We start from the raw sequence: 20,187 nt of genomic DNA, 5'->3' as shown, positions 1-20,187 counted from the left end.
CTTTTGGGTATTGTTTGCATGGTACAACTTTTAATCCTTTTATTTTCAGTGTTTTGTATTTAAAATGCTTCTCTTTTATATAAAAGTGTGTAATTATTATTTTTAAAATCATTTGGTCTTTCTTAATTTTCCCTTTCCTCTGTTTTTATAATCCATGATGTGATTATTATTCTAATTTGTCTTTTTAGGCTATTAGTGATGTATTCTTTTTTATTCTTTTAATGGTTAACCTTGTGATTATAACATGTGTCTTTAATTTTTTACCTGCTACATTAAATTTGTATTTTTGCCACTCCCTGAAAAGCTCAAGGACCTTGACGCTTTACTCCATTTATGTTCTTTTTGTCATTTATGCCATTGTCATATATCTTACAACTATGTTTTTTTTTTTTTTTTTTTTAATGAGAATAGCATTTACTATCACTGTTTAAAACAAATGATATTCACTTAAATTTACTGACATACTTATTTTTCCTGTGGTTTTCATTGTCATACATTTTCATCATTCTATCTTGGAGCAACTTACTTCCCATTAAAAAAGAAACACACTGGAAAAAGGGAAGATGGCGGCGTAGGAGGACGCTGGACTCACCGCGCGTCCTGCTGATCACTTAGATTCCACCTACACCTGCCTAAATAACCCAGAAAACCACCAGAGGATTACCAGAACGGAGTCGCCGGAGCCAAGCGCAGACGAGAAGCCCACGGAAGAGGGTAGGAAGGGCGGCGAGGCGGTGCGCGCTCCACGGACTGGCGGGAGGGAGCCGGGGCGGAGGGGCGGCTCGCCGGCCAAGCAGAGCCCCCGAGTCTGGCTTGCAAAAAGCGGAGGGGCCTGACGGACTGTGTTCCGACAGCAAGCGCGACTTAGCGTCTGGGAGGTCATAAGTTAACAGCTCTGCTCAGAAAGCGGGAAGGCTGGAGGACAAAGGGAAGGAGAGCTGCTGAGCCCCCGGACGACAGAGCTCAGTTTGGTGGGGAACAAAGGCGCTCGCCAGCGCCATCTTCCCCGCCCATCCCCCAGCCAAAATCCCAAAGAGAACCAGTTCCTGCCAGGGAACTTGCTCGCTCCGCGCAAACACCCAACTCTGCGCTTCTGCGGAGCCAAACCTCCGGCAGCGGATCTGACTCCCTCCTGCTGCCACAGGGCCCCTCCTGAAGTGGATCACCTAAGGAGAAGCAAGCTAAGCCTGCCCCTCCTGCCCCTGTGCACCTTGCCTACCCACCCCAGCTAAGACGCCAGATCCCCAGCATCACAAGCCTGGCAGTGTGCAAGTAGCCCAGACAGACCACCCCACCCCACAGTGAATCCCGCCCCTAGGAGAGGGGAAGAGAAGGCACGCACCAGTCTGACTGTGGCCCCAGCGGTGGGCTGGGAGCAGACATCAGGTCTGACTGCGGCTCCGCCCACCAACTCCAATTATACACCACAGCACAGGGGAAGTGCCCTGCAGGTCCTCACCACGCCAGGGACTATCCAAAATGACCAAGCGGAAGAATTCCCCTCAGAAGAATCTCCAGGAAATAACAACAGCTAATGAGCTGATCAAAAAGGACTTAAATAATATAACAGAAAGTGAATTTAGAATAATAGTCATAAAATTAATCGCTGGGCTTGAAAACAGTATAGCGGACAGCAGAGAATCTCTTGCTACAGAGATCAAGGGACTAAGGAACAGTCACGAGGAGCTGAAAAACGCTTTAAACGAAATGCATAACAAAATGGAAACCACCACGGCTCGGATTGAAGAGGCAGAGGAGAGAATAGGTGAACTAGAAGATAAAGTTATGGAAAAAGAGGAAGCTGAGAAAAAGAGGGATAAAAAAATCCAGGAATATGAGGGGAAAATTAGAGAACTAAGTGATACACTAAAAAGAAATAATATACGCATCATTGGTATCCCAGAGGAGGAAGAGAGAGGGAAAGGTGCTGAAGGGGTACTTGAAGAAATAATAGCTGAGAACTTCCCTGAACTGGGGAAGGAAAAAGGCATTGAAATCCAAGAGGCACAGAGAACTCCCTTCAGACGTAACTTGAATCGATCTTCTGCACGACATATCATAGTGAAACTGGCAAAATACAAGGATAAAGAGAAAATTCTGAAAGCAGCAAGGGGTAAACGTGCCCTCACATATAAAGGGAGACCTATAAGACTCGTGACTGATCTCTCTTTTGAAACTTGGCAGGCCAGAAAGAATTGGCACGAGATTTTCAGTGTGCTAGACAGAAAAAATATGCAGCCGAGAATCCTTTATCCAGCAAGTCTGTCATTTAGAATCGAAGGAGAGATAAAGGTCTTCCCAAACAAACAAAAACTGAAGGAATTTGTCACCACTAAACCAGCCCTCCAAGAGATCCTAAGGGGGACCCTGTGAGACAAAGTACCAGAGACATCACTACAAGCATAAAACATACAGACATCACAATGACTCTAAACCCATATCTTTCTATAATAACACTGAATGTAAATGGACTAAATGCGCCAACCAAAAGACATAGGGTATCAGAATGGATAAAAAAACAAGACCCATCTATTTGCTGTCTACAAGAGACTCATTTTAGACCTGAGGACACCTTTAGATTGAGAGTGAGGGGATGGAGAACTATTTATCATGCTACTGGAAGCCAAAAGAAAGCTGGAGTAGCCATCCTTATATCAGACAAACTAGACTTTAAATTAAAGGCTGTAACAAGAGATGAAGAAGGACATTATATAATAGTGACAGGGTCTATCCATCAGGAAGAGCTAACAATTATAAATGTCTATGCGCCGAATACCGGAGCGCCCAAATATATAAAACAATTACTCATAAACACAAGCAACCTTATTGATAAGAATGTGGTAATTGCAGGGGACTTTAACACCCCACTTACAGAAATGGATAGATCATCTAGACACACGATCAATAAAGAAACAAGGGCCCTGAATGAGACATTGGAGCAGATGGACTTGACAGATATATTTAGAACTCTGCATCCCAAAGCAACAGAATATACTTTCTTCTCGAGTGCACATGGAACATTCTCCAAGATAGATCATATACTGGGTCACAAAACAGCCCTTCATAAGTTTACAAGAATTGAAATCATACCATGCATACTTTCAGACCACAACGCTATGAAGCTTGAAATCAACCACAGAAAAAAGTCTGGAAAACCTCCAAAAGCATGGAGGTTAAAGAACACCCTACTCACGAATGAGTGGGTCAACCAGGCAATTAGAGAAGAAATTAAAAAATATATGGAAACAAACGAAAATGAAAATACAACAATCCAAACGCTTTGGGACGCAGCAAAGGCAGTCCTGAGAGGAAAATACATTGCAATCCAGGCCTATCTCCAGAAACAGGAAAAATCCCAAATACAAAATCTAACAGCACACCTAAAGGAAATAGAAGCAGAACAGCAAAGGCAGCCTAAACCCAGCAGAAGAAGAGAAATAATAAAGATCAGAGCAGAAATAAACAATATAGAATCTAAAAAAACTGTAGAGCAGATCAATGAAACCAAGAGTTGGTTTTTTGAAAAAATCAACAAAATTGACAAACCTCTAGCCAGGCTTCTCAAAAAGAAAAGGGAGATGACCCAAATAGATAAAATCATGAATGAAAATGGAATGATTACAACCAATCCCTCAGAGATACAAACAATTATCAGGGAATATTATGAAAAATTATATGCCAACAAATTGGACAACCTGGAAGAAATGGACAAATTCCTGAACACCCACACTCTTCCAAAACTCAATCAGGAGGAAATAGAAAGCTTGAACAGACCCATAACCAGCGAAGAAATTGAATCGGTTATCAAAAATCTCCCAACAAATAAGAGTCCAGGACCAGATGGCTTCCCAGGGGAGTTCTACCAGACATTTAAAGCAGAGATAATACCTATCCTTCTCAAGCTATTCCAAGAAATAGAAAGGGAAGGAAAACTTCCAGACTCATTCTATGAAGCCAGTATTACTTTGATTCCTAAACCAGACAGAGACCCAGTAAAAAAAGAGAACTACAGGCCAATATCCCTGATGAATATGGATGCCAAAATTCTCAATAAGATACTAGCAAATCGAATTCAACGGCATATAAAAAGAATTATTCACCATGATCAAGTGGGATTCATTCCTGGGATGCAGGGCTGGTTCAACATTCGCAAATCAATCAACGTGATACATCACATTAACAAAAAAAAAGAGAAGAACCATATGATCCTGTCAATCGATGCAGAAAAGGCCTTTGACAAAATCCAGCACCCTTTCTTAATAAAAACTCTTGAGAAAGTCGGGATAGAAGGAACATACTTAAAGATCATAAAAGCCATTTATGAAAAGCCCACAGCTAACATCATCCTCAACGGGGAAAAACTGAGAGCTTTTTCCCTGAGATCAGGAACACGACAGGGATGCCCACTCTCACCGCTGTTGTTTAACATAGTGCTGGAAGTTCTAGCATCAGCAATCAGACAACAAAAGGAAATCAAAGGCGTCAAAATTGGCAAAGATGAAGTCAAGCTTTCGCTCTTTGCAGATGACATGATATTATACATGGAAAATCCGATAGACTCCACCAAAAGTCTGCTAGAACTGATACATGAATTCAGCAAAGTTGCAGGATACAAAATCAATGTACAGAAATCAGTTGCATTCTTATACACTAACAATGAAGCAACAGAAAGACAAATAAAGAAACTGATCCCATTCACAATTGCACCAAGAAGCATAAAATACCTAGGAATCAATCTAACCAAAGATGTAAAGGATCTGTATGCTGAAAACTATAGAAAGCTTATGAAGGTAATTGAAGAAGATTTAAAGAAATGGAAAGACATTCCCTGCTCATGGATTGGAAGAATAAATATTGTCAAAATGTCAATACTACCCAAAGCTATCTACACATTCAATGCAATCCCAATCAAAATTGCACCAGCATTCTTCTCGAAACTAGAACAAGCAATCCTAAAATTCATATGGAACCACAAAAGGCCCCGAATAGCCAAAGTAATTTTGAAGAAGAAGACCAAAGCAGGAGGCATCACAATCCCAGACTTTAGCCTCTACTACAAAGCTGTCATCATCAAGACAGCATGGTATTGGCACCAAAACAGACACATAGACCAATGGAATAGAATAGAAACCCCAGAACTAGACCCACAAACGTACGGCCAACTCATCTTTGACAAAGCAGGAAAGAACATCCAATGGAAAAAAGACAGTCTCTTTAACAAATGGTGCTGGGAGAACTGGACAGCAACATGCAGAAGGTTGAAACTAGACCACTTTCTCACACCATTCACAAAAATAAACTCAAAATGGATAAAGGACCTGAATGTGAGACAGGAAACCATCAAAACCTTAGAGGAGAAAGCAGGAAAAGACCTCTCTGACCTCAGCCGTAGCAATCTCTTCCTCGACACATCCCCAAAGGCAAGGGAATTAAAAGCTTTCCTGCACAGCAAAGGAAACAACCAACAAAACTAAAAGGCAACCAACGGAATGGGAAAAGATATTTGCAAATGACATATCGGACAAAGGGCTAGTATCCAAAATCTATAAAGAGCTCACCAAACTCCACACCCGAAAAGCAAATAACCCAGTGAAGAAATGGGCAGAAAACATGAATAGACACTTCTCTAAAGAAGACATCCGGATGGCCAACAGGCACATGAAAAGATGTTCAGCGTCGCTCCTTATCAGGGAAATACAAATCAAAACCACACTCAGATATCACCTCACGCCAGTCAGAGTGGCCAAAATGAACAAATCAGGAGACTATAGATGCTGGAGAGGATGTGGAGAAATGGGAACCCTCTTGCACTGTTGGTGGGAATGCAAATTGGTGCAGCCGCTCTGGAAAGCAGTGTGGAGGTTCCTCAGAAAATTAAAAATAGACCTACCCTATGAGCCAGCAATAGCACTGCTAGGAATTTATCCAAGGGACACAGGAGTACTGATGCATAGGGGCACTTGTACCCCAATGTTCATAGCAGCACTCTCAACAATAGCCAAATTATGGAAAGAGCCTAAATGTCCATCAACTGATGAATGGATAAAGAAATTGTGGTTTATATACACAATGGAGTACTACGTGGCAATGAGAAAAAATGAAATATGGCCTTTTGTAGCAACGTGGATGGAACTGGAGAGTGTGATGCTAAGTGAAATAAGCCATACAGAGAAAGACAGATACCATATGGTTTCACTCTTATGTGGATCCTGAGAAACTTAAGAGAAACCCATGGGGGAGGGGAACAAAAAAAAAAAAAAAAAAAAAAAGAGGTTAGAGTGGGAGAGAGCCAAAGCATAAGAGACTGTTGAGAACTGAGAACAAACTAAGGGTTGATGGGGGGTGTGAGGGAGGAGAGGGTGGGTGATGGGTACTGAGGAGGGCACCTTTTGGGATGAGCACTGGGTGTTGTATGGAAACCAATTTGATAATAAATTTCATATATAAATAAAAAAAAAAAAATAAAATTAAATGAATTTAAATTTAAAAAAAAAAAAAAAAAAAAAAAAAAAAAGACATCCTGCATAGTGGTCAATAGCAAAGACTCTGGACTCATACAATGCTGGAAATTGAATCCGGGCTCTGCTGGCCACATGACCTAAAGCATTTTAATGTCTGTGAACTTTTTTTTCCATGTTAATGTAATAGGGTGGTGTCATGATTATGGAGTGATATTTTGAAATTAGATAATGTATGTATAGTATGGAGCACATAGTAAGTACTCAACAAATTAGCTAATACTATTATTATTTTCTCTGACCTTTACTAGGTTACAAATACTTACATTTTAATATAAAGTGAGTGCTTGATGAAAATAATTTGTTGAGAATCATAGAAACACATTTTATTTGTGGCATTTCTGATACGAGGTAAACCTAGCAAGGGAACCATTTTTCTTTCATGGAGGATTACTATTTTATTAGTCATATAGCACTTGTACCTTCTAATGTGAATACACATAGACATTGTGTTCATATAGATGTGTATGTAAAGTGTTGCTGTATGTAAGATTATTTTACTCAGTAAAAATATATAACTGGAAAAAAAAAAAAAAAAAAATAAAAAAGAAACACACTATTTTTAGTGTTTCTTTTAGTGTAGGTTTGCTGTCAGTGAATTATGTCATTTCCTCTTGTGAGGAAATGTGTTTATTTTGCTGTGTATCTGCTGGATATTTTTGCTGGATATAAACTTTTGGTTGGATATCATTTTCTTTCTTCACTTTAAAGATAGAGTGGGAGAGAGCCAAAGCATAAGAGACTGTTGAGAACTGAGAACAAACTAAGGGTCGATGGGGGGTGGGAGGGAGGAGAGGGTGGGTGATGGGTACTGAGGAGGGCACCTTTTGGGATGAGCACTGGGTGTTGTATGGAAACCAATTTGACAATAAATTTCATATATAAATAAAAAAAAAAAATAAAGATACCATTCCATTGTCTTCTGGTATCCAGAAGACTACTACCTAGTTCTCCATATTGTTTCTGTGGGAGTATGCATACTTTATTTAAAAGCCTTTTGAGAGTAATGCACCCTTTCGTTCTTGTTGCTGTTTAAATATATGTTTTTTTGTCTTTTTGTTTTAGCTGTTAGAGTATGATATGCCTAGTTTGTTTTCTTTGTATTCATTCTATTTTGGATTAATAGAGTATTTGAGAGTGTGAGTGGACATCTTTCATAAGCTTTGGAAAATCTCAGATATTATTTCTTTTTTTAAATGGAATTTATTTATTTATTTATTTATTTATTTATTTATTTATTTATTTATTTATAGAGCATGAGTGCAGGAGCCAGTAGGGGTGGAGCAAAGGGAGAGGGAGAGAGAATCTTAAGCAAGCTCCATGCCCAGCATTGAGTCCGATGCAGGACTCAATCTCACGACTCTGGGATCACTACTTGAGCCAAAATCAAGAGTTGGATGCTTAGCCAGCTGAGCCACCCAGGTGCCCCAGGCATAAATTATTGATATTTAATTAATATTTCTTTCATAGTCTCTATATCTTTCTCCTGTTTTCAAAATTACATGAATGTTAGACATTTTTAATGGGTCACACTTCTCTTATTTTTGTTTTGGTATTAATTTCAATTTGTCAATCTGAATATTTTCCACTGACCTATTATATTCCTGTTCACCAATCCTGTCTTCTGCTCTGTCTGATCTTCTCTCAAACCCCTTTTATTGACTTTTTAATAGAAGGTATTACATTTCTTTCTGCTCTAGAATTTCAGTTTGTTTATTAGATATTTTACTCTTCTGAAAATCTCCATATTTTTCTCATTTTAGTCATGGTCATTATACATACTACCTGTAGCTTTGTTATAATTATCTATTTGTTTTCTTTTTTGCTGATTTTGGTAATTTGATCCTGTTCTTTTGCATTTCATACAATTTTTTATTGAAAGTTGGTGTAATAGTTTGCTAGGGCTTGCATAACAAGGTAACACAAACCATGTCCCTTATACAACAACAATGTATTGTTTCACAGTTCAACAAAGGAGACTAGAAGTCCAAGATCAAGTTGTTAGCAGGGTTGATTCTTTCTGAAGACTGTTAGGGATAGTCTGCTCCAGGTCTCTCTTCTTGGCTTATAGATGGAATCTTTTTCTGAATTTTCATTGGCATTTCCCTTTGTGTATGTCTGTGTCTAAACTTCCCCTTTGTGTTTTTGTTTGTTTATTTATTTATTTTAGAGAGAGAGAAAGCATGCACCTGCACACAAGTGGGAGAGGGATAGAGAGAGAGAGAGAGAGAGAGAGAATGAGAATCTTAAGCAAGCTCCCTGGTCAGTGCAGAGGAGCCCTATGTGGGGCTTGATCCTATAACCCTGGGGTTATGACCTAAGCCAAAATCAGTCAGATGCTCAACCAACCGAGCCACCTAGGTGCCCCTAAATTTCTTCTTTGTATAAAGGTATCAGTCAGATTGGTTAATGCCTACCTTAATGACCTAACTTTATTACTTCTGTAAGGACCCTATCTCCAAATAAGGTCATGTTTTGAGGTCCTGGGATAATGAATTCACATATAATGTTGGAAGGAAGGAGACACAATTCAACCCAACCATTTGGATATTGCGTATGAAAAGTTTTAGAAGCTCTAGATAATGTCTTTTTGGATTTTTTTTCTCTTCCTGTCAGTTTTGTACATTTCCTATTATTTAAATTCTACTTGTTTTGTTTTGTAAGCTGTGTGGATTTAAAAATTTATTGATGCTGCCTTATTCCATTTATTTTTGATTATATTTGTTTAGTAACAAGGTATTTTTGGAGGGCACAATTCTCAAGATCCTCACAAGATTCCACTTATACTTATTTCTAGAGTGCCATTAAGATGACTCTTTCAGAACATTTATCTGTTACAAAGAATCTTGTTCTGCTAGAATACAAAGTTAAGGCACTGAAAACTTTTAAGAGGCTATTTCTCTTGTTAAAATTATCTTTAAAAAGTAGCTGAATAAATGACTTAATGACTCTTATATTTTCTGTTATCTTCTGGAGGGTTTTCTAGACATGTCTCTGCTTCCCCTCTATCCTCTCTCACATTCTATTCCAGAGGAGTTTTGTTGCTTATGTGTGGAAAGCAAAGTGCAGTGGTACTTATTATGTTATACTGCTGGAGGTGTAGTGCATTTCCTGTAGTGCTATCTTTTGGAGTATTTATTCCATTGAGCACAACAATATACTTTTTAGGAGGTCTGGGAGTAAACAAGCAACGGATTCTTTCAAGTGAGGTGGGCGTCTTTGGCATTTGCCTTGGGCATGGTGAAGGGTGGTATGTGTCTAATCCAAAAGGTAATAGTCATTAGGCAAGATTCTCCATCAGAAATGTTAGTTAGGGTGAATAATAGACAGCGACTACTACCTAGTTCTCCATTTAGAATTCCGAGGCTTCAAATAGTCACATGGGAAGGGAAACATATGTAATGGCTATATCTTATTATTAATTTTTTCAATATTTTAAAACAACTCAGAAAAGAAATTATTTAGCATATGTTATTTACAAGTATTTTCACTGATTTTTTTTGGATACTCATGTTACAGATTGCTTATATCATTACAATAAAAGGAAAACCGTATTTTGTCCATCTCAGAAAGCAGTAAGTAAAAATTTTATCCTTTCAAATTTTAATTCTCTGGTTTCTTGATTTTTAAAAATAGGTATGCATAGAATAATTTCAATTCAGTATAGGTATATTTAATACCTATATATATGTGATACTTACTGCATATTGATTATTGGGTAAAATCATAGGCATACTAAAGATAATAAAACATGATCTGCAATTAAAGAATTCATATATATTCAGATGAAATAATGGAGAAAGGGAGAATTTTGCTATAACATAGTATTGTAATGTGTAAATAGTGTTTTTTGGAAATGAATGAAGGTTTTTGGAAGGAAGTAAGAGATGACTTATCTCTTGAAGGAAGATACCTTGTGAGTTCTGTAAAGAAATGAGGTAGTGTAGGAGGACATTCTGTTTAGAGGAAATCATGTGCAAAACATGGAGGTATGAGACAGAGTGGATTCAGTGGTGTGTAGAAAGTCCACCTGGATTACTAAAGGACATATTTCTGGAGGATAGAAGTAAAACATTTTGGAAAGGTAGGCAGGAGTCAGGTTGTAGAAGATCTATAAAGCCATGCTAAGGATATTAGAAGCCAAAAATGTTTTTAAGCAAGTATGTTATAGTCCCAGTGAGAGTTTAGGCTGTTTTTGAGAAAGCAGAAGTAGAGGTAAGGTGTGTAATTTGTGGTTATGTAATAATTTAGGTGAATGATGATGGTGGCTTAAACAATGGTATTGTTCATAGCACTGGAAAGAAAAATTCAATAGACCTTGAAGATGGATTTGTTAGAGTGATTGGGAAAAAGTGAAGTATCTTGGATAATTTAGTTGTTGCTTGAGAAAATGGGTAGGTTATAGTTAATTAAGTGAGGAATAAGTGAGATATATATATGGGGGAAGGGGGTGAGTTTGATTTGGAATGCCTACAAGATATCCAAGTGGATTTTCTCCACTAGGAATATGAATATAAGAATTTGAATATATGAGAAGAGATTGGCAATGAGGATATAGGTTTAGCAGTAACCAATAGTTTGGCTATAAAATAAAAAATGAGAATTTATAGAGTGCTTATGAATAGCCTAGTGACTAAAGACTAAATCTTGGTGAAGATCAATATTTCTGAGATAGGTAGAACAAAAAAGAGCAGCCAACATGGAAGATCAAGCTGGAAGTGTCAGGGAGGTAGGAAGAGAAGCAGAAGAGTAATGTGTGATGTAAATTAAGTGATTATATTGAGTGGTCACAGTTTTCAGAATGATGCTAGAGAGCAGGGCAATGTTGATTTTAAAATTACCTTTTGGATCTGACATTCTGGCAGCTATGAATCTTTTCCAGAGCTGTTTCAGGGTGACTAAGAATGGACAAAGTGGAGAAATTATTTGTAGACTACTCTTATGAGAGTATCTTTGGAGAATTGAAAATGTATAAAGAATAGTTAAAGTAGGACACAGGTCATGGGAGAATTATTTATGAAGATAATACTTTGATAATGAACTTTTTAATAGCATTAAGTTAAAAAAATAGTAGAGGGGAATAGTTTGAAATTATAGGATTGAAAAAGTATGTATCTTCAATATATGGCATAGAATGGGATTCATAGCACAAGTGTAAGAGTGTGCCTTGAACAAAAGAAGTAGTCATCCTCTGGAAAAAAAGATGAGGAATGAGGGTAGATATAGGTGATCCGAAACTGAAATGATGTGGAGATTATGTGAGATGATTGGCAGGAGTGGGGTCAAGTTTCTGAATTGTTACTGAGGACAATGAAGGAAAATTCTGACAAAGGTTATTGAGAACTTGGTACTTAGCTAAGCTTAGTGAATATGAATTTGTAGTAATGCTAAGAAAATATTTTTTAAATTCTGTCCTAAACCTAGTTTTTAATTTTAAGATTCAGGTTTAAAATCTGGAATCAGTGAGTAATAAAGACAAAGATTTTAAAGTTCTATGCTGGAGGGGCCCCTAAGTGGCTCAGTCAGTTAAGCGTCTGATTTCAGTTCAGGTCATGATCTCGCGGTTCATGGTTTTGAGCCCAACATTGGGCTCTGTGCTGGCAGCTCAGAGCCTGGAGCCTGCTTTAGATTTTGTGTCTCCCTCTCTTCCTCTCCTCCACTTGTGTTCTGTCTCTCAAAAATAAATAAGTGTTAAAAAAAATTTAAAGTTCTATGCTGGAAATTGGGACCTATGTTATTTACACTGTTTGCTATCTCTAGCTGTTTGGATTGTTCATTAGGATGCCTTTTAGTGTTATATGTCACCAGAGTTAAAATGCTTCCCTCAGCACTTGATTTATTGTAAACAACAGAGAAGTATTTGGACAAGAGGATATGCAAAGGTAACTGGCGCTATAATTGATCAGTAAAAGGAAAATTTGTATTATGAAGAATAATTTTTTATGTTTCATGTTTTCTGTTTGACAGATTGAACATGTTTTGTGATTTTATTCTAGATCATTTTTATCTTCGGTTTCTGTTGTTTACTTTTATGACAAAGATGACATCCAATATTCTAAGCCTTTGTCAGCTCAGGTAAAACAGCTTTTCCTTACAGATTTCTTTCTCTAGATTATCTTTAAAAATGTTAATTTCAGTGGCACCGGGGTGGCCCAGTTGGTTAAGTGTACGTCTCCATTTTTTTTAATGTTTATTTTATTATTATTATTATTTTTTTAATGTTTATTTTTGAGAGAGAGAGAGAGAGAGAGACAGAGACAGAGAGACAGAGAGAGAGACAGAGAGGGGAACAGAGGATCCAAAGAGGGCCCCGTGCTGACAGCAGAAAGCCTGATGTGGGACTTGAACTCACGAACTGTGAGATCATGACTTGAGCCCGTTGGATGCTTAGCTGACTGACCTATCCAGGCACCCTAAGTGTCTGACTCTTGATTTTGGCCCAGGTCATGATCTCAGTCCAGGTTGTAAGCTTGTGGTTTGTGGGTTCAAGCCCTGTGTTGAGCTCTGCGTTGATGGCATGGAGCCCACTTGAGATTCTTTCTCTCCCTCTCTCTCTACACCCTCCCCTTCCCCCCTTCCCTGCTCTCTGTCTTCCTCTTCCTCTCTCTCTCTCTGTCTCTCAATAAGTAAACATTTTAAAAAAGTAAAAAATGTAAATATCCTGAAATGTATACATTCACTGACGTTTAATAATCTGGACTACGTCTTATTTCTACGTGGCACAAGTTTATTGGGTAATTGTCCATTCAGTTTGAAGTTCCAATATTGATAAAGTAATAGAAATAAATGACACATCTAGGATATCCATTTTAAAAATAAGTTATCTGTTTGTTCTTGTATATTCTTTTCAGATGGATTGCAATTATCAAGGATATGTTGCAGGTTTTCCAAATTCTCTTGTGTCACTCAACACTTGTTCAGGACTCAGGTTGTAGCCTTTTAAGATATTCTATTTGCTGGTATTAGATCCTGCTAGTCTATGAGTTGATTCTCTATTTATCTTTTCTAGTTTTATATTCACCTTTGTTATTTCAGTTCCCTAAGGAATGAACCAGAATTACTGATAAAATAGAATTGGTCACCTTGGAAACATTTGTCCCTGATGGAGGGCTACTTGTTGATTCTGACTGCTTGAGGCTTTGAGCAGTCTTGAGTGTAGGGAGGGTTGGTTGGTCTCTCCATACTTCTTTAGTTTTTCCAGATTTTTAATGTTTTTACTGATTTATTAATCTCCTAGAATGGTTCACAATTGTAGAATGCCTAGATCTGATAGATATTTTGGCTCTACTTCTAGCCATTTTTAGGCAGGTAATACCTTCAGTTAAGCCCCCCACAAAAAAATGACTTATGGCATTAAGTGTCAGGAAAGATTAGATGTCTCAAAAAGAAGAAAGGACTTAAAACTAAGGAAGAGAGTGCCTGAAGATCTGACAGGTTGGCTTAGAAAATCTATACCCTAGGAAGGAATCCTAATCTGTTCAATCACATGGATCTATGCCACTAATATGCTTTCTTTAGATGATCAGGATATTTCTCTTAGAATATTTGTCATATAAAGCAATAGGCTTCCTGTGGTATTACTGGCCTAGTTCTGAGTTTAACACTTCAATGCATAAAGAGGTAAAGTGGAGAAACCAAGGTGACTTTAAATGTAAAAAAAAAATGTATTTGGCTAAAATTCCACGTTAGAATATTATAGTTTTGTTAGAATAATTTCGGACTTTGTTTTGATGATTTTAATACTCAGGGGAACATTGCAGCTTAAAAACATCTCATATGGAATTGAACCAATGGAGGCCGTATCAGGATTCGTGCACATGATTTATGAAGAAAAAAATGATAACACTAATATTCCTCTTTTAGGAGAAAATAAGACTTATAGCTATAATAACTTATATTATCACATCAGAAGGAGTTCAGAAGTAAGTGTTGACTTTTTAATTTTAACTTATTTGTTAAAACTTTGTGAAATGAAAAATACTCTCAGAGCAAAATTTAATGACTTACAGATCTTAAGGTTATTTTACTTTTTCATGAAGTCCCTCCATGACTTTTAAAATGGGTAAAGTTCTTTGTTCAGCTTGTTAGTAGATCAAAGCATAGTGAAAACTTAGGTAATTAATCTGGGAAACAAATGTGAACATAGGAGTTAAGACACCAAAAAAAAATTAATTTCACATGTAGACATTTGGATGACTAATGTAAATGGTTCCTTTTTCTCAATTAGGCTGACAAATTAGGTTAAAATATTACATGATCTGGATTTCTAAGTTAAGTCTTTGTTTCATGAGAGTTCATGAATGAATACTATTGTGGCCTACATAAAGTACATGTAAAGCAAAGTGATGAATTCTTCCACAAAGGCCTGTAAACTGCTATACCGTCATAAATAACATTCCTGGCTCTAGTGAACTGCCATTGATTATAATCTTTAGTAATGTTTTTCTAAACTTTATTGTTTGCCAAAAGTAGTTTCCTAATAATTGGTAGCAGAAAATCTGCCTATGTGGAAAACTATTATGAACATTATCACAAGGCAAGAAAGAAAAGATTTATGTTGTAAACTTAAGATTTCCAATTTCAGCTATTGCTAAAATCAAAAGATACCTGGATTCTTGTATAGCGTGGGATCTCGTTGAAAATTCTTATTAACCAAAGGCACTTTTTGGACCTGGAATTTTCTGAATAGTACCTAACTTTTGTATTTGAGAACGGCTTTGTTATATAATCAGTCTCTCACTTTATCAACAGAAGGTAAATTTCTGGAAATTCCTCAGCACTCATGTTGTGTGTTTTACAGAGAACTGAATTTTTCAAGTTATACCCTCAATATCTTGAAATATATATTGTTGTGGATAAAAATCTGGTAGGTCATTTTTTATGTACTGTTATTTTTAAATGATATAACCTTTGTCTTTAACTTGATTTCAATGACATAATAAAAAATTTAAAACCACTTATTGATAAATGTTTGTTTTTGCTTTTGCAGTTAATAACTTCTTAAAAATTGTGCATAAACCACGTTTGTTAATTCATTTATTTTATAAATAGGATCTCTAATTACTTTTGTAAAGTAATGCATTTTCCTTTTTCTTTTTTTTTTTTTTAAACGTTTATTCATCTTTGAGAGACAGAGAGAGACCGAGCATGAGCGGGGAAGGGGCAGAGAGAGGGAGACACAGAATCCAAAGCAGGCTCCAGGCTCCAGGGTCAGAGCTGTCAGCACAGAGTCCAAAGTGGGGCTCGAATTTATGTACTGTGAGATTACAACTTGAGCGGAAGTCAGACACTCACCCAACTGAGCCATGCAGGCACCCCATTTTTCATTTTTTTTTTAAAGCTTGTCAGTCTATTTTTCTTTTCTTTTTCAAAAGAACTACATCCTTGGTGAAACCCTCAACCCTCACATCCAATAGTACTTAACTGCTTCAGCCTAATAGAAAGGATAGTCTACAAAACAAATATGCTACTTCTTCCAAGCAAAGGGAGAAAATAACTTATCTGTGGTATTCTCAATTTTAGGTAAATGAAATGATGGAAAAAACAAATGAACAAATTTTCATATTGAGGATTATGCTTCTGATCTTTGAGTTTAGGTTTTTAATTTACACAACTTAGGTGGTTAAGAGATTCTAAACTATGAGGTTACATTTTTTTCCAGGTTGGTAAGATCTGAGGCTACCTGCTGGAATCAAATAGTGTTTTTCTCTGTGGGAATGCAACTTCAAACAGGATTCCCACAGATCAGCCATATATGAGCTCAAAATTCGTAAGAAAATGAGCCATCATAAATAAGGGTTAGCAAAACAAAACAAAATAATAGATTTAGATCCAGAAAGTGTTCGAATATTAAAATTTTAAGTTATAAAAATATTTTGTTCCGTAAGGGAGTCTGTTGATTCCAGAAGAGGTGGATATGAGGCAGGAGAGCTGAGCTAAGTATTGGCAGAGGTTACAAATATTGAAGTGCATTGGCTCAATAAAGAGTGGAGGGTTTGTTTGTTTGTTTGTTTGTTTTTTGTTTTTTTTAGCATAACTAGGATGATCTAGTACAAAGCCAATACATATTCCAAAATCCTATTCCTACAAGATTACAAAGCAATTAAAAGTAGGAAAACAGAATTTTAAGCATAATCAACACAAAGAAGTGAATAAAAGGAAAGAAAACCATTATATCTTAAATATTTGTTTCATAAATGTGGGACAAATATAAAAGCTAAGATTAAGATAAATTTCAACTCAAATATATAAGTAATTATATTAGGTGTAGAGGGACTAAGTACTGTAATTAAAAACCAAAGGTAAAGATTAATTAAAAGAAAGACAAATATTATCATGCAAGACACTTGAATGCACATTTTCTATCTAAAACTGACATATCTAAAATATGGTACAAAATGAAAGTAAAAGACTTCAAAAATATATAATAAAAATGAAAATTCTAAAAACTTGTTTTAACTAGATTAATATCAGACAAAGTAGACTTCAAGATAAGCATAAGTTATCTATTACTGCATAGAAAATCACTCCAAAATTTAGTGGCTTAAACCAATAACCATTATTTGGTTGGGAGCCCAGAGACCTTTTTGGGTTTATATTAATCTCAAATCTTTTTAACTAATCTGGTAGTCTTTTATTGATACAGCTATCTTAAAAACTGTGGGCTTTCTTTCTTTTCTTTTTACAGGATTACTTTTTAGGCAGTTTCCTCACAGAGAAAATATTCTTCATTAATATTTAAAAGTGCATTAGGGATCCACTTAAGAGGTATCAGCTAGTTAGTTAAGTAAAATTTCCATTGCTGTGTGGTTACCAGTGGCAGGTATGAGGATTGACTGTGGCCTTGGTGAAGTTCAGTGAGGAGTTTGCTAAGGAAGTTCCCCTGGTGCTCTTGAAATAGTCCAGCAGTGTGAAATTACCCATTTCTCTAATTGTTTTCAAGTGAATAAGTAGAGTTTATTGTGTTTCATAGTAAACTAGATTTGGCAGTTATAAGTACATAATTTGGAGTCAGATCTAGCATTGAATCCTAGTTTTCTTTATTCTTTTTTTTATTGTGGTAAAAAGCATATGCCATTAAATTTACTATCCTAACCATTTTTTAAACATACAGTTTGGCAGTATTGAGTATATTCACATTGTTGTTCAATAGTTCTCTAGAACCTTTGTATCCTGAAAACCAAAACTCTATGCCCTTTAAACACTAATTTCCTCTGCCCATTCCAGGCCTTGGTGAACACCTTTCTACATTCAGTTGCTATGATTTTTACTACTTTAGATAATTCATATGAGTGGAATCATACAGTATTTGAACTTCTCTGACTGCTTTATTATACTTAGCATAATGTCCTCAAGTTTCATCCATGTCGTAGCATGTGACAGGACATTTTTCCTTTTTAATGCTGTGTAGTATTCCATTGCATGTATATACTACATTTTTTTTTTACCCAGTCCTCTGTTCATGGACATTTGGGTTTCTTCTACCTTTAGTCTATTGTGAATAATGCTGGAGGGAACATGAATGTGTAAATATCTCTTTGAGACCTTGCTTTGGATTTTTTTTTTTTTTTGGGCATATATCCAGAAGCTGGATTGTTAAAACATATGTTAATTCTATGGTTAATCTATGAGGAACTGCCATACTGTTTTCTATTATTAATATTTACACTATTAAATAATTTTAAAATTGTTTTTTGTTGAGTTATAGGAATTCTTTGTATATTCTAGATACTAACTTCTTATCAGATATGTGGTTTGCAAATGCTTTCTCCCATTCTGAAGGTTGCCTTTTCACTCTGTTGATTGTTTTCTTTGAGGCACAAAAGCTGTTTAATGTAATCCCATTTGTTTATTTTTACTTTTGTTGCCTCTGCTTTTGGTGTGAGATCTAAGAAATCATTGTCAAATCCAATGTCCTGAAGATTTCTCCTGTGCTTTTTTTCTAGGAGTTTTATAATTTTAGGTCTTACATTTACATCTGTAATTAATTTCAGTTAACTTTTATATATGATTTAAAGTAAGGATCCAACTTCATTCTTTTGCGTGTAGATATACAGTTTTTCCAGTGACGTTTGTGAAAGACATTGACCCATTTTCCACTCTGTATCTTGGCACCCATGTTAAAAATCATTTGGTCATATACTCAGGGCTTTGTTTTTGGGTGCTCTAGTCTATTCCATTGATCCACATATATGTCTTTATGCCAGTACCATATAGTGTTGGTTACTTTTGCTTTGTAGTATGCTTTGAAATTAGGAGGTGAGACATTCTGGTATTCCTCTTTTAGGATGTATTTTCTATTTCTTCAAAATAGGCCATTGGGATTTTGATAGGGATTGCATTGAATCTGTAGATAGCTTTGGCTAATTTGGGTATTTTAATGCTATGAAGTCTTCCAACTCACAAACATGAGATATCTTTCCATTTGTTTGTATATTCTTTGATTTCTTTTACCAGTGTCTTTAGTTTTCATTGTGCAAATACTTCACTTCATTGGTTAAGTCTGTTATTAAGTATCTCTTCCTTTTTGATGCTATAGTAAGGGAACATTTTCTTGATTCCTTTTTGTGATTGGTCATGGTAGTATATTGGAACAACTGATTTTTGTGTGCTGATTTTATATCCTGTAACTGCTGAAATTGTTTCCTAGCTTTAACAAAAAAATTTTTTGGTAGAATCTATAGGATTTTCTATGTATAAAATCATATTGGTGAACAGAGATAATTTTACTTATTTATTTCTAATTTGAATACCTTTTTTTCTTTGACTTCTCTGATTGCTATAGTTAGGACCTCTAATACTATGTTGAATAGTGTGGTGAGGGTGTGCATGGTTGACTTGTTCCTGTTCTTAGAAAAACAGCTGTCAGTCTTTCACTGTTGAGAGTGGTATTAGCTGTGATCATATATGGCTTTTATTATATTGAAATACTTTCCTTATATTATTAGTTTGTTGGGTGTTTTTGTCATGAAATAGTGCTGAATTTTGACACTATTTTTGGCATCAGTTGAAATGATCATGTGGGTTTTTTTGTCCTTCATTTTGTTAATGTGTAGTATTACATTGATTTTTTGATGTGTTGAACCATTCTTACATTCCAGGTATAAACCTCACTTGGTAATAGTGAATGATCCTTTTATTAGCTGTTGAATTCATTTTGATGAAAGAATACCATTTTGATGGTATTTTACTAATGATTTTTGCTTCAATATTCACCAAAGATATTGGTTTCTATTTTTCTTTCCTTGCAGTGTCTTTATCTGGCTTCGGTATCGGGATAATGCTGACCTCACAGAATGAGTTTGGAAGTTTTCTTGCCTCTGTAATTCTTAGAAAGAGCTTGAGGAGGATTAGCGTTAATTTTTCTTTAAATGTTTGGTAGAATTCTCTAGTGAATTCATTTGGTCCTGAGCTTTGTTTTGAGAATTTTTTGTGGATTTTCCAGTTTCCCTTCTATTGATTTATAGTTTCATTTTATTGTGGTCAGAGAGCATACTTTGTATTGTTTCTGTCTTCTTAAATTTGTTAAGCCTTGTTTTGTGGCCTAACATGTAGTCTATTTTGCAAATTGTTCAATGTGTCCTTTAGAAGAATGTATATGCTACTGTTAAGTGTTCTGTATATGTCTGTTAGGTCAATTGGTTTATAAAAAGTCTTCTTTTTCCTTATT

At 36.1% G+C, this 20,187-nt stretch overlaps 1 protein-coding gene across 2 annotated transcripts in view; it reads left to right on the top strand.

Annotated features, from left to right (window-relative positions):
* LOC112858926 (disintegrin and metalloproteinase domain-containing protein 5-like) overlaps positions 1 to 20,187 on the top strand; it is a 141,417-nt gene that overhangs the window by 12,740 nt on the left and 108,490 nt on the right. Inside the window, exons 3-7 of one of the 2 annotated variants that reach the window (XM_086703652.1) lie at positions 10,038 to 10,093; positions 12,515 to 12,593; positions 13,370 to 13,446; positions 14,266 to 14,440; positions 15,319 to 15,384. In XM_086703652.1, coding sequence (XP_086559778.1) covers positions 10,038 to 10,093; positions 12,515 to 12,593; positions 13,370 to 13,446; positions 14,266 to 14,440; positions 15,319 to 15,384 — 453 coding nt within the window. The remainder of the gene's footprint in view (positions 1 to 10,037; positions 10,094 to 12,514; positions 12,594 to 13,369; positions 13,447 to 14,265; positions 14,441 to 15,318; positions 15,385 to 20,187) is intronic. The other variant, XM_086703653.1, reaches the window with a different exon arrangement.

The sequence above is a fragment of the Puma concolor genome, chromosome B1 (assembly GCF_028749965.1).
Source record: "Puma concolor isolate L17-30 chromosome B1, mPumCon1.1.hap2, whole genome shotgun sequence".
In the NCBI taxonomy this organism is placed as follows: domain Eukaryota; kingdom Metazoa; phylum Chordata; class Mammalia; order Carnivora; family Felidae; genus Puma; species Puma concolor.
This window is presented reverse-complemented; position numbering and strand designations above follow the sequence as displayed.